This window comes from Portunus trituberculatus, chromosome 39 (assembly GCF_017591435.1).
Source record: "Portunus trituberculatus isolate SZX2019 chromosome 39, ASM1759143v1, whole genome shotgun sequence".
Classification (NCBI taxonomy): domain Eukaryota; kingdom Metazoa; phylum Arthropoda; class Malacostraca; order Decapoda; family Portunidae; genus Portunus; species Portunus trituberculatus.
The window spans coordinates 18,323,014-18,338,551 of record NC_059293.1 but is presented as its reverse complement, the minus strand read 5'-3'; the positions used below and the strand labels follow the sequence as shown (position 1 = coordinate 18,338,551).

The 15,538-nt window shown below is 42.0% G+C and overlaps 1 protein-coding gene across 1 annotated transcript in view; it reads left to right on the top strand.

Annotated features, from left to right (window-relative positions):
• Window positions 1-15,538, top strand: part of LOC123515756 (uncharacterized protein C12orf56-like) — a 41,978-nt gene that overhangs the window by 3,632 nt on the left and 22,808 nt on the right. Inside the window, 1 exon segment of the mRNA XM_045274612.1 lies at window positions 12,087-12,435. Coding sequence (XP_045130547.1) covers window positions 12,350-12,435 — 86 coding nt within the window. The 5' untranslated portion in view covers window positions 12,087-12,349.

The following is a 15,538-nucleotide window of genomic DNA, read 5'->3' as shown; positions in this document are numbered from 1 at the left end:
ATATACATATCATTCCTGAATACAGAGTGATATACTATTGTTTCTCATGATCATGTGTGACAATACCTTTTAATCTTTAAATCGATTGAAAATACAAATTTTAACTCACTTTAAGATATCTGTAGAGTGACTTTTTATTGCTATTATTTTTGTTATCGTTGTTGTTGTTGTTATTACTGTTATTGCTATTGTTTTTGCTGCTGCAGTTGTTGTTCTTGTTGTTGTTGTTGGTATTGGTTTGTTATATAATTATGTTAATTAAAAGTTGACAGTTGATGGGTGCGTGTGTTTCCGAATGCAGAAATCTGAATGATATTAGTTATTTATCATTTTTTATCAATTCCACGCAGAGAGAGAGAGAGAGAGAGAGAGAGAGATGTTGTATGGGACTTAGTTTTATAACTTTATTGGGATACGTGTAAAATCAAAGAGAGGTGAAGACAGAGACTGGTTTATTGGTAGTGGCGCCACAACAACGAGGTGGCGTGGCGCCGAGTGTGGGAGTGCTTGGTTCACAAGGCGAGGGACACCTGAGGAGGTGCCGCCTGCCACCTCTCAAGCCCCGCCACCGCGTCAAGGTGACTCCCTGCGGGGGGGGGGGATAGGGATAGGAAAGAAGGTTAAGAGAAGAGAGGTGCCGCTCTCCGGTGTTAGGGGAAGTGCCGGGGAGAGGCGAAAGGATGGAAGGAAGGGAAGAAGTGAAGGAGGAGGGAAAGTCAAGAAGAGAGAGGTTTGGTTTGGGCCTCGAGGGGCAGCGGCGCGCCACCGCCATGATGAGAGAAGGGAGCGGCGGTGGCGCCTGAGTGGTGGGCCGCCTTCTTGTCGGTCTCTTTGGTGACGACTGTTGCCTGCCGCGTATGTGTTGTGTGGGTCAGGCAGGGCAGCGAGCTGTGAAGATTCTCATGGTAAGAGCGCATTGGTTGGGCAGACATGGAGTGCAGGGCAGCCTGACGAAGGTTCCAATACTGGTGTGTGAAGCGAGTGTCGCACGCTGATGGCCTCCCGCAGCAATGTGTTAGGCGGTGAAAGGGAGGCCACAGGCTCAGAGGGCTTCACGGGGACTTCCGGCAGCGTGTGGGATTCACAGGTGTTGGCGGGGTGTGCCAGAGAGAGTATATATTATATTTGTTGTTCCGCGTGTGTGTTGGCGTGTCAGGAGTGAAGAAGGGATGTTCCTCTTAACTCTACGCAAAGTACTGCTGATTTCACCATGACACGAAAAACAGGGACCACTTTCTCAAACATTTCTGCGTTTTTTTCTCGAGTAATTTCAACAGGTTGTAATGAATTATTGGAGTTTTCAAGCGTTTCTTCATGATAGTAGTTATAATTTAACAAGGTAATTTTTGCATCATCATGAAACATTTGTAAGAATCCGACTATTCATACGTGATCTTTGAAAACAGTTTGAATGAGACGCCAAACGATTCCATAACACGAGCATTATTAGTTAAGATCCAGCCGTGATTTTTATACTAGATGACATCACGTTTTTGGTTTTGAAAGATTAATGATACAACTGAAAACTTTCGCTTACATTTGGCTCAAGTACTGAATCACCGATGTATTTTTAGGCCCGACAGAATTGCAACATTAAGCTCTGACAGTTACTTTTTTTTTCTTTTTTTTTTTTTCTTCTTCCTTAATCGTGTTCCATGCTTTTACCTTTAACTTGGAGAATCTGACATTTATTTACGTCACTTGGTATTTCTCAATGATGTGGCCAAGCATCAGATTTAAGCAAGTCCTGCCGGAAACTTCAGAGAGTATCGAATATTCCAAAGACGCTGAGAATTGAACGATGAGATCATTTTAAGCCGTCATTAATTTGTAACCTGAAACTGCATCGTTCCAAGAAAAGACCGTAGGATACTGGTCTAACCGAGGCTGATGCTTTGGTGTGTGTGTGTGTGTGTGTGTGTGTGTGTGTGTGTGTGTGTGTGTGTGTAGCGTGTGTACGAATATAGGCCACGCAAGTTTTACAGCCCTCCTGATAGTGTTTCACCTAAAAAGAAGGTATGACATTCACGATTACCTACATCATACAGATCATATTTTCCTCTACTTTTCGATTTTATTTTGCTTTATATTTAATCATTGGTTTTCTTTATTTTCTATTCATTTCGTAAGACTAGCGTTGACAGTTCATTTGGGTTTGATACTAAATTTGTGACCCTGAGAATCGTTCGCGTAATATGGTAAATGAAATCTTTAATAGTAATGCTTCATTCCACTCCTTTCCTTTTGCGAGTTTCCATTTTGAAGGTTGTTGACCTTAACAGTTCAGTTCTTTGAAATGTTTTGAAGTAATCCATTAATCACGCTGCTTCATTAAAAAGTATAGATCATTGAGGAGCTGTCCGGTGTACCAACTCTGCTGTATTATCAATCATCATAAAACAACCCTTCATCATTCCTTTTGACAATTGGACCGAGATGGTACTGTTAGTTATTACAAAGGTGCGGTGTTGCTTTGTTAAAGGATACAGTTATAATAGTCCTTGTGCTGTCTCGCTGAGCTGGTTATAATGTATGAAGGTTGTAATAGTGTCGGTATCGCCAACAGTGAATGGTGTGACCTTGGATCCGCTTCACAAAGACTTCCCTTGCTGGAATTGAAACAAACTTTCGAACCTGTCAGCCATAAAGTGGTTTCTTGGGATTCAACAATCAAACTGAAAACCAGAAATTCGAATTCGTGGATTTTTGCATGCCAGTGTATTGAAACTTTATACAATGTTATTCGTTTTCCCATAAGCTCTTGGCATTACAACAAAAGAAGATGCATACATAAAAATGATATAGTCAGGAAGGTAACCATATTTTGAGGAATAATATACACAGAAAGGATACAGACTGTGCGACCAGAGCTGGTAGAGAACAACACAAGTTTTCTCTGGACAAAGCAGGTATTTTCTGTTGGGTCTGAATGTTCACCATGCCGTGCAGGATAAACCCTCACCACGGCGGGCATCAGGCGCCACTCCATCAGCCTCGCTCTGTCATCACTTGCCGCTGGATAAGTTGGCAAACATTTCCTCCTTCATGAAAGGTCTCTCCTAGACTGGTTCTGGGTTCACTGCCGCACGTGTGTTCCTGGCTGGCTACACTGTATCGACCCATTAGGAAGTAGATGTGATGTTGATGATAAAAGTCATAATAAATGAATAAAGAAGCTGTGTTAATGACGATGATAATAATGATAGTAATAATAAAATACGAATTACAAGAAAATTAATAAATGACAAAGAAGAAGACGAAAAGATAAAACGGCACCTTCCAAATTAACATAGACATCTCCGGAAGGATCCCATCAACAAGCGAATAAGTAAATGAAAGACGCACCTCATGATAATCCAAAAGAACAAAGCAGAACGTAATCGTGCAGGAGACATACATTCATACGCACATTCATACAGCTCAATTCTCTCAACCTTGAACTGTTGCTGTTATGGGTGTGTGTGTGTGTGTGTGTGTGTGTGTGTGTGTGTGTGTGTGTGTGTGTGTGTGTGTGTGTGTGTGTGTGTATGTGTAGGCTCGCGCGTGTGTGTGCTAGAACACTTTTCTTTATCCAAGCCACCTGCATGCAGAATTGTTGGCGCCGACCTACTTTATCATTTCCCTCATGCACCGCACACCTGCCTATACCGCCCCCTTTCCTCTCTCTCTCTCTCTCTCTCTCTCTCTCTCTCTCTCTCTCTCTCTCTCTCTCTCTCTCTCTCTCTCTCTCTCTCTCTCTCTGTCTCTGTCTCTCTCTCTCTCTCTTTCTCGAAGGGTGACCCACTAACCCTCACGAAGCGACAGGTGAAGGTCATGTCGTGTGAAGGTGGGTGACGCTACATATTGATTATCCACTTACCTGCACCCACGAAACACCCCTTGGCGGTGGAATACTCCAGGAGAGGTACTTACGGGGATGTAGGCAGTGCTGCAGACTGAGTGATTCCCCGTGTCCTCTCTTCCCGGTTCCCTTTGTGGTCTCATTTATACAATTGAGCAGCTGCAGCCTGCCCTCTAAAGACAACTTCTACTACTTCCTACACTACACTACAACACCTTACACTTTTACACTCTCTTCAAATCAAAATTTAATAATGCCTTTACCACGCCCTGCCTCGGAGTCCCCCTCTGGGGAGGGGACCATAAATGTCCCCAGGTCGGACTGCCCCTCTGCTGTCGACCTTGGGTGTCTTGACACTTCATCTAATACTTTCACTATCAATTTCTGCAACATTCGTGGCCTTCGTTCTAATTTTCAATCTGTGGAACACCACCTCTCCTCTACTAAACCTCATCTTCTCTTCCTAACCGAAACACAGTTGTCTGTGACTACTGACAGCAGCCCCTTTTCTGTTCCCTCCTACTTGCTCTATCCTCATTTTCAATCCAAAGCTGGATGTTGCGCATACGTGCGTAACGACACCACTTGCTCTCGTGCCCACAATCTTGAATCTTCAGAATTTTCTACCATCTGGCTAAGACTTCAATGTCACTCTCTAACTAAATTCATCTGTGCTGTATACCTCTCACCTAATTCCTCTGACTATGTAAAATTCTTTGACTATTTGACTTCCAAGGTGGAGCACATCTTATCTCACTTTCCTTTTGCTGAGATCTCCATTTTAGGGATTTCAATGTTCACCACCAGCTTTGGCTTTCATCTTCTTTCACTGACCAACCTGGTGAACAAACCTTCAACTTTGCTATCCTTCATGACCTAGAGCAGCTAGTGCAGTTCCCTACCCGTATTCCTGACCGCCTTGGAGACACGCCCAACATTCTTGATCTTTTCCTAACCTCCAACCCTTCTGCTTACTCTGTTAAACTTTCCTCTCCGTTGGGCTCCTCCGACCACAATCTAATTTCCGTTACCTGTTCTATCACTCCAGTGCAGCCTCAGGACCCGCCTAAGCGGAGGTGCTTCTGGCATTTTAACTCTGCTAAGTGGGAGGAACTAAGGCAGTACTATTCTGATTTCCTTGGGATGATTATTGTTTTCATGTCAGAGATCCTTCTCTTTGTGCCGAGCGCATAACAGAGGTGATTATCTCTGGCATGGAGCTATACATTCCTCATACTTTCTCTAACCCTAAAGCTAAAAAGCCTTGGTTTAACTCTGCTTGTTCTCGTGCTGTCAATGATAGAGAGGCGGCTCACAAACGGTTCCGTAGCCATCCAACTGCTGAAACTCATGCCCTATATATTTCTGCCCGTAATCATGCCAAATCTATTCTCCAACTTACTAAAACTCTTTCATCAATAGAAAATGTCAAAGTCTTTCCAATTCTAACTCCTCTCGAGATTTCTGGCATCTAGCCAATAATATCTCTAACAACTTTACTTCTTCGTCTTTCCCTCCTTTACTTCATCCAGATGGCTCTACAGCTGTCTCTTCTTTTCTAAAGCTGAACTCTTCGCTCAAACCTTTGCTACCAACTCAACTTTGGATGATTCTGGGCATATTCCTCCTACTCCTCCACCCTCTGACTACTTCATCCCTAAAATTAAAATTCTTTATAAAGACGTTTTCCTGGCCCTCTCTGGCCTTGATTCTCGGAAGGCTTACGGTCCGGATGGAGTCCCTCCTGTTGTTCTCAAAACTGTGCTTCCGAACTCGCTCACTGCCTGGTCAAACTCTTTCATCTGTGTCTCTACTTCTATTTATCCTTCTTGCTGGAAGTTTGCTCACATTCAACCTGTCCCTAAAAAGGTGACCACTCCAATCCTTCTAACTACCGCCCTATAGCTTTGATTTCCTGCCTTTCTAAAGCCTTTGAGTCTATCCTTAATAGGAAGATAATGAGGCATCTATCAGCTCACAACCTTCTCTCTGATTGCCAGTATGGTTTCCGTAAAGGCAGATCTACTGGTGATCTTCTTACTTTCCTAACTGAATCTTGGTCATCCTCTTTAGGGACTTCGGTGAAACCTTTGCTGTCGGCCTTGACATATCGAAAGCCTTCGATAGAGTCTGGCACAAATCTTTAATTTCTAAACTACCCTCCTACGGATTCTATCCTTCTCTCTGTACCTTCATCTCCAGTTTCCTTTCCGATCGTTCTATTGCTGCTGTAGTAGACGGTCACTGTTCTTCCCTAAAACTATCAACAGTGGTGTTCCACAGGGTTCTGTCCTATCACCCACTCTCTTTCTATTATTCATCAATGATCTCCTAAATCTGACTCAATGCCCTATCCACTCCTATGCTGATGATACCACCTTGCATTATTCAACAGCGTTCAACAGACGCCCAACCCAACAACAATTAAATGACTCAAGGCGAGATGCTATAGGACGCCTAACTTCTGATCTTTCACTTGTTTCTGATTGGGGCAGAGAAAACCTGGTTTTGTTCAATGCCTCAAAACTCAATTTCTACAACTATCTACTCGACATAACCTTCCAGACAACTATCCTCTCTTCTTCAATAACACTCAACTTCCCTCTCCTCTACATTAAACACACTCGGTCTATCCTTCACTAAAAATCTAAACTGGAAATTTCACATCTCTACTCTTGCTAAATCAGCTTCCAAGAAGTTAGGTGTCCTGTGGCGTCTTCGTCCATTTTTCTCTCCTCCCAGCTGCTTGCTCTGTACAGGGCCTTATCCGCCCGTGTATGGAGTATGGCTCTCATGTCTGGGGGATCCACACACAGCTTTACTAAACAAGGTGGAATCTAAAGCTTTTCGTCTTATCAACTCTTCTCCTCTAACTGACTGTCTTGATTCTTTAAGTCACCGCCGCAATGTTGCATCTTTATCTGTCTTCTACCGCTGTTTTCATGCTGTCTGCTCTTCTGAACTTGCTAACTGCATGCCTTCCCCTCCTGCGGCCTCGCTGCACAAGACTCTCTACTTCTTCTCATCCCTATTCTGTCCATCTTCCTAATGCAAGAGTTAACCAGTATCTTCACTCCTTCATTCCCTACACTGGTAAACTCTGGAACTCTCTACCTGTGTCTGTATTTCCACCTGCCTATGACTTAAACTCTTTCAAAAGAGGAGTGTCAAGACACCTCTTACGTTAACTGGACCCTCCTTTTAGATTTTTTGTTTTTCTTTCTCCTACTTTCCTCTTAACAGGGCCTGGCAACCAGCGGGATTTTTTTTTTCCAACACTTTGTTTTCCCTTGGCCAGTGCCCTTGTAATGTAAAAAAAAAAAAAAAAAGGTACTAATGGCGCACACCTGCCATTGTAATTATCCTTAGTCCTCCCTACTATTTTTATTCAATACGTAATGTTTGTTGGTTTGTTGATATTTTTTTTCATTTTTTTTTTTTTAGTGTGTGTGAGTGTGTGTGTGGGAGGGAGTCATTGTGTCTTATTGTGTGTGTGTGTGTGTGTGTGTGTGTGTGTGTGTGTGTGTGTGTGTGTGTGTGTGTGTGTGTGTGTGCATTATTATTGATATTCTATAAGATCAATATTTTCTTCAAGTTTCTGCATTGTTTTTTATTTATTTCATTTTATTTTCATCGCATGTTTACACTTCGTCCACTTTCTCTCTCTCTCTCTCTCTCTCTCTCTCTCTCTCTCTCTCTCTCTCTCTCTCTCTCTCTCTCTCTCTCTCTCTCTCTCTCTCTCTCTCTCTCTCTCTCTCTCTCTCTCTTTACATTCTTTCTTGCCTTCTCACTTTCCTTCCATTCCATTTTCTTTCGTCTCTCTCTCTCTCTCTCTCTCTCTCTCTCTCTCTCTCTCTCTCTCTCTCTCTCTCTCTCTCTCTGCTCTCTCTCTTTCACCTTCATTTTTCACCCTTTTTCTACATTTGTGTACCTATCACCATCACCTCCCTCACCCTCCGTTCTCCGCCCCTCTCCCGACCACTCCCTTCACCCGGCCGTAAATTAGAGGCAACCATTTTGCAAGAAGAATTACTCTCGTTAGTAACTTTAATGGTTCCCGGGACTTGCTACGTGTTAGTTAAGTACAGTAGGAATAGCAATACGTTCCCTATTTACTAGAACCACGACCACCACCAGCAGCAACAGCACCAACAGCGCCTCCAACAACCCTCGTGACTCGTGTTGTTAAAAAAGAAGATTGCACGAAATTAGATGAAAGTTGATGTTTTTTTCGTTTTTTTTTCTCCAAGAACTTTACGTGCAAGTGTGGTAAGAATCAATGCGTGAAGCTGTTTTAAGGCGTAGCGTCCTGCTGTGAGGGCGGACTGAAGAGTGACAAGTTGGTGTGATAACAAAGGGTTAAATACTCGAGCTTGAAAAATGTTATGAGGAACGTGCAGTTCAAGGAGAATAAAGTGCTATGACCTTCAGAGATGTAAAATTTTGCTCACCGTGTCTGTGTGATGCTGACGTGTCACAGTGTCGTACCTCCTGCTCCTTACCAACGTTATTCACACCACTTTATCCCTCCTCACAAACAACAATGGCTTTGGTTTCTAAGTTTCTTTTCTGATATGTATATTGAGGTTATTTTGTCTTTAATAGCAGGGTAAAATAGTGTAATGAGGGTTGACTTAAGAGTGACAAATTGATGTGATAATGGGATAAATACTCAAGCTGGAACACTTTTTTTCTTTAAAGACGTGGACTTTAGGAGAGATGAAACGGCATGACCTTCATGGTGTAAATGTTTATTCAGCGCGTGTGATGCCGAAGCCTCGCGATGTCACTTTATTTTTTTTATGAGGAAGACTTTCCTTGGCTTGTCTGGAACACCTGCAGATAGGTCAAGGATTTTTAGATAAACACCACAACAGAATTTCATCAGCTCAGCCTCACGTGTGGTCAGTGAAGCAACAAGATAAAAACTCGCCACCTTCCTTCTCTTCAGTGGAAGGAATCCTTTCTCTGAACGTGGAGCCCCACACGAGACGCACGCTTGCCACCGCTGTTATGCACGCGAGATTTCACCGTACTGCACTTCCCCTGCTCGGAATAGTAAACAGAAACTAGAGAGAAACTGGAATTCTGAAATACAAAGAGAAAGAAACTAGTGAGAAAAAGACTTCACACATGCACATAGAAACCAAAGAAATGCAAAGAAATTCACATCCAATCGGGACTCCTATTACTACGACTCGTGCTCTGTGGAATGGTGACCTGCTGCTTCTTGGTATATCATTACAGACTTTCACTGTTAAAGCTGCTCCTGAAGTAAATGTAATCTGCGAAAATGACTTGTGAATTTGGTCGAGTTTCTGTTGTTTCGGGATATTCATAAGAGCGCATTTCCGGCTTTCCTTCAGTTCAAAATAAACCCATTCACGCTTAGACTAACCTAAAGAAACTGGTTCACTCTGGTTTTGTCAGTCAGGTTGAACTGTGCGTGTATGGAAGGCCTTAATTCATTCACCGTTCACATTCCACATGATGTTTCCTCACCCTTCACCAATCACCAGCTCTGGAATGGAGAAGTAAATTAGGAGGGTTCCATTAAGGCTTCGAATATAATACATGAACTTAAAATGAACATGATTGAGACCACTTTATATTACTTCACAACTTAATACCTCGTAAGTTATGAGAGAAACCAGATGAAGTATTTATAGGAACGAAGCGCAATGGAGGAGATTTCGGAGAACGCGGCTTATATACTTTACTGAGCACGAGATCTTGTCATTCAGAAAAAAGAGAAAGAAAACAGAAATCATGGAGAAGGAAAGCACTAGGTAGCCAGCAAGAGATAATCAGGCTCAGGGTAATAAATTCATGCAAGGAAGCGAACCAGAACAAAGTAAAGGGAGGAAATTCGTTTTGTGGGGATGACGGAAGCGTGGCGTGCGTGGCTGTGACCTTGTTATGGTGGGAAGTATGAGCTGGGCAATGTTGTCGGGTATAGCAAGTAGTGTATCGATAGCGGTGATTGTCTCTGCGTGCCTGGCCATTGATCTCTCTCTTTGCTGCGCTATTATTGACTCATGAGGGAAGAGAGCATGGAGGTAAACAACAGTGAGAGAGAGAGAGAGAGAGAGAGAGAGAGAGAGAGAGAGATTCTTTTTTTTCAGTCCATTACAACCATTACCTCTACGCTACTATACCACTACTACTACTACTACTACTACTACTACTACTACTACTACTACTACTACTACTACTACTACTACTACTACTACTACTGCTACCACTACCACTACTGTGACTTTTACTCTTGAATCTCTTTTTCTTGGTGTACCCATATGAGGTCCGTCAGCCACAGATGTGAGCGTGAGGCAGGTGAGGGTTGTGGTATAATAAGCACACTGGAGGTCACCCAGAGATCTACCTTGACATAAACCCGTAACGTACTGCCACGCCACCCCAGCCAGCCACACGAGACCACTACTACTACCGCCACCGCCACCGCCACCACCAACGCCACATCTTCTATAGTCTACCATTACTGTCTACCAATCCAGAGTTTTTTGGAACTAGGGATTGATGCCATGCTTTGCGTCTAGATAAAGGGACGTACATGTACATGTGTAGGGGTCGTGACGCATAGTGAGTTATGAACCTGATACTTGAGTAATATAAGGGATGGCTAACTGCTTTTCCTCAATAATGACAGTACTGAATAACTGCAGGGGGAAATTTTTTGCAGTTTGAAATTAGGCTGTACTTTTTGGATGGTATTGTTTGTTGGCGGACAAAGGTTTAGTTGCCATACACAACAGCAAGTTTTGAAAGAGTATTCCAGACCTGATGCATGTATTGTCCAGGGGGAAGCGGCAGTTTACCAATGTAAAAGATTGGAATGCTTTGCATTCCAATCTTTTACATAATAATAATAATAATAATAATAATAATAATAATAATAATAATAATAATAATAATAATAATAATAATAATAATAATAACAATAAAACAAAACTTAAAAGCGCCGCATAACAAAAATTAACGCCAACTTTTTTTCTTTTTTTCACTCTCCCCCGGTAGTGGATCCGGTTTCCAGCCTTGCTCTAGATGCATGAGCGGCGCAGGTGTGGCTGCGATACAATTAGATGATCCGTTTCCGCGCCACTCCGCCAAACAGCAGGTCTCCCTTCCTGACACTCATACACTCCCTCGTCCCCAGTAACTCACCACCTCTTGTTGTATCGTACTCTGAAAAGTCTTTCACTATTTTAGATGTTCATGTCACTAATACTTCGCCCATTCATCATCAAACATTATTCATGATGTACAAATACGTCAAAATAACTCAAATATCCACATTTGGCCTGTAACATCAAGATCAAGATCAAGATCACTTGTGACGTCACGGCTCTTATGCCTTTTCGATTAAATGCCACTTTTTTGCCAAAAACAATGCTGGTCCGTATATTTCTCATGGTTTCCTTCAATTTTGAGGCCATTCCAAGGTATTCCATGCGGTACAACCTTGACAGAGTGACTGCATCATAGATAATTAGACGTCCCGCATCATTACCAGGCAAATCTGTACTAAACTATTCTGTTGTGTTCCATCAAAGCTTTCGTCGTGTAGTGCCACCTTGCGGTGGGTTCTGGGAACATTGCGTCCAGTTTCCATTACTACTACACCTAAGACACGCGTTTATCCATCTGGCAACTATATTATTACTCTTTCCTTCCTCCCAGACAATATAGGAGTAATGTGTGTTAACTTTTTCTTCTCATTACACGGCTGTTTGTTTGCCTTTTTTTTTTTTTTTCTCTCTCTCTCTCTCTCTCTAATAGTGTAGTGTAGTGAGATCAGTCTAATAGATATGTAAATGGTTTTCTCTAAAGTTTTGGCATTCAAGAATAAACAAGAAAAGCTACAAAGAATGAAGGAAATAGGTAACCAGCAAGAGATATTCAGGTTTTTCATATGCTCTTTCGAAAGTTATTGTAATGTTCATGCCAAGAGAAAGCATCGACTAGCCATCTCTTTGTCCTTTGTAAATAATCCTCACGAGACCCCAAAGTGTTTAAGAATATGGGTTATGATCCTTTCTTCCTGTTTAGAATCCTTTGTAATCCCTTGTAACACCAAACTGCATTCCTCCCTCGTCATCTGTTCGCCACCACACATCACCACTCCCCTCAGCGCCCGCCCCTCCAGCTCTCTTTGGGATGTGTGCACGAGCTGTCGTAATGGGCGATGCATCTTGGAGTTAAATAGAGGTTTGCTCCCATCTTGCAGGATTAAGCGGCTGAGTGAAAGCGAGGTAATCCCGCGGCTCCTCCCTCACCCCGCTGCCGCGTGGACTATGGCTATTGGCAGGCTGGCGGTGGACTTGGGCTCTTCTAAGTACTTTCTGGTTCCCGTGGCTTTCCTCATCTGCTGGGATTCAATTTCGCCAGCCACTCGATCCACCGCGATGTGAGGATGCTGTGTCGCAGAAAAAGTGTCCCCGTGTGCCGCTCTATCCCCTGCCGGTCCCTCTCTCCTCACCTAGCGCCACGATGACTGCCAGAGAGAAAGCAAAGAACAGCAAGCTAGAGTTCTTTCTGAAGAAGAACTTTCATCCTACTGTCTACAACAACATAAGGTAAGACACATAAGAAGCGTTAACAATTATGAGTGCTTAGATTTTGCATGCCTGATTTGTAATGTCTACTAAGAATGTTTAGAGTTCGTGTGTATAATTTGCAATCTACGACACTTGCTTCTTTTTTTTTTTTTTCTTAGAGAGAGAGAGAGAGGGGAAGGCATACGGGTATAGTTCTGTACGGTGTCACTCGCGTGCACACACACACACACACACACACACACACACACACACACACACACACACACACACACACACACACACACACACACACACACACACACACACACACACACACACAGAATCCAGGTATATTAAGAAATCATAACGTCTATTTAAGGCAAAATAAACATCAGAGCTTGTAGCAAATCCCCGCCTAGAACTGCGACGTATATAACTGCATTTTAAAGTGAAATTTATATCTAATGCACGACCTTTTCGTAAATGGCATTAGGACATCATGCGTCTGCTGCTCGTCCATGTCCCGATGTCCCGCCAGCTCCTCTCCTAGCAGGGAAGACCCGCAACCTTTTCTTGTAAATCTGAAATGCAAATTATCTTTCTTTTTTTCATAGGATAGGTAAAATTGATGCGATGTGATAAGTTTACTTGTGTGCAAGAAGTCACCTGTCTCCAGTAACTGTAATCTAGAAATATACTGACAGGTAATGCCGTAGATGGGATAGTGAAAGCTGTGCACTGCCACCTGGTAAAACTGATGTGGTGAGACAAACTTATCTGTATACAAGGTAAATTATCATCTATTTTCAGTAACTGCCTACCGCAAATGTGACTTTAGGCAATGGCATAAATAGGAGACCGTCAACCTTTGCACTTTCTCATGATAAGATTGATATGGTGAGACAGACTAACCTGTGTACGAGAGCAAAAAAAGAAAAAAAATCACCTTATCTTCAGTAACTCCGCTAAAAAAAATATTGAGGAAATATTAATCGTCTTCCTATAGACTGTGATACTCTGCCAGTCATCAGCGATTTACTTGCGTGCAGAATATCAGCTATTATCATTAACTAGCATCTAGAAAGGCTATAACAAGGACAGAAGGGAACAATAGGAAGACACCTGCTCCTTTTCATCTTCCTGATAGTGATAAGTGACAGTCAGGTATTAGAGATTTACCTGTACGTAAAACATCAATCTCTACTAACCGTCATCTGAAATTATGCTTCAAGAAATGGCATAGGCAGGAGTGACTCGAGGTGGCAGTTGACCCACTCACTTTCACTCAATAAGTCGTAAGTCAGTCAGTAAAGAGACTAAGGACGCTTTGTGCCAGTATCGAGTGACTACCACCGGGTGTTTTCTTTGCGGGAATATAAAGTTTGTTGAACCGTGATTGATTTCCCGTGAGTGGCCCACCTCGGCGCTGACTGACCCAGATGACACGGGCGAGGCGAGGCGAGGCGAGGGTGCGAGTGTGTTTCTGGCTCGCCGGAACCCCATTGATCCCCGCGACTCGCTAGAGACAGACAGCAGACGATACAGTGACTTTCATGAATTTTGGGGTTTATTTACATGGAAAAAATATCTCCAATACTACCACACTGTTTGTATTAATTTGTTTGCGTGGGTTAAAAGTTTGATTAGTAAAAATAAGCGTTAAAGCGGCTTCCATTAATTGTGGGAGTTTATTTACATACAAAATGATGTTAAATACTTAATTAAACAGCTGCAAGTACCACACTCTTTTTATAGATTTTTTTTTTTTTTTTTTTGCATGGAATTAGGTCTTGAGAACACTATAATTCATGTCTTAAATGTCTCTTTGTTTGTGTGTAAAAAGTATTTAAATATCGAAAATAAACTTTCTTTTAAGTTATTTTGTTGGTGTTTTTATAGATTTACGTGCATGGGATAAAGTCTTCAATTACCGAGTGAATGTTTTTTTAAGTCTTACCCTTGGTTTGTTTATAGCTTTGTTTGCGCGGGTAAAAAATAGATACTGAAGCTAAAAGGTGCTATTTTATTTAGAGCTCCGTTTTCGTGAATAATTAATGTATTGAAGGGGTGCAAGTAATTCTAACGCCATTATCATAGAATTGTTGGTGTAAGTAAAGAAAAAAATAAAGAAAGAAAGAAAAGAAAACTGCTAAAAGTGAGCAATGTGGGAATCTGAGTGCCACACTTGTTGATATTTTCGTAGCTTTACGCGGAATAACATCCTCAAAGACTGAAAGTAAACATTTTTATTGTCACGTTTATACATTTATATGTATTATTTACTTATGTATCTATATGTTCACTTATTTATCTCTTTCTCTTTACTTGAAGTGAAATTCTATCTCGAAAGGCAAAAACTAAAAGCACTTCTTTATAGAATGTTTGCATGAAATACGCTCTCGAATTATTGAAAATATGCTTAATTTTTTTCCTTTCGAATTTCGTAAGTGCAGAAAATTCACTTTGTTTTCAATTATATCCTTGGGCGGGCTCCTTCACTCAATAGAAAAACAATGATAGAAAATAAGTAAAAAAATGGATGCCACTCTAAAGGTGACACAAGAAAAAACAGCGGGATACATAATTCCTTGGACAAGTTGTGCAGTAACTGAAGAGCGCCGTATGTGAAAGCTAAATATAGCTCCATCGTCAATTTACCCCTCATTCTTCAACAGTTACTACTCTGCTTGCAAGGTTGCGCATTGCCTATACTATAAATTCCGTTATGGTTTCGTGTCTGGCCTATGAATGTCTCATTGGGCATTCGTATATGCCCTCCTCCTCTGAAACACTTTGCTAAGCACCTCCACTTCGTTCCAAAGGCTTAAGTTTGAGTTGGTCAGGTTTTTAAATGAGTGTTCACGGTTTCAGTGACATATTAACAAGATTCCTATATTGTTAAAAGGAAAAAAAATTCTTGAGAAGCTGGCTAAACATCTCTGGCCCTTGAAAACATTCGTGGCTCTAGTTGAAGATGCCCGGGTTTATAAGGAGCATTCATACGCCCTTCAAAGTGACACCTACCTCTTAGTACTGCGCGGCGTAGAGAAGCAGTACTGAAACATATGGAGACGTTGATGGAATACTTTTTGAGTTAACAGTCGGGGTTATAACTCATTAAGAATTAATTGACGTGACTTTC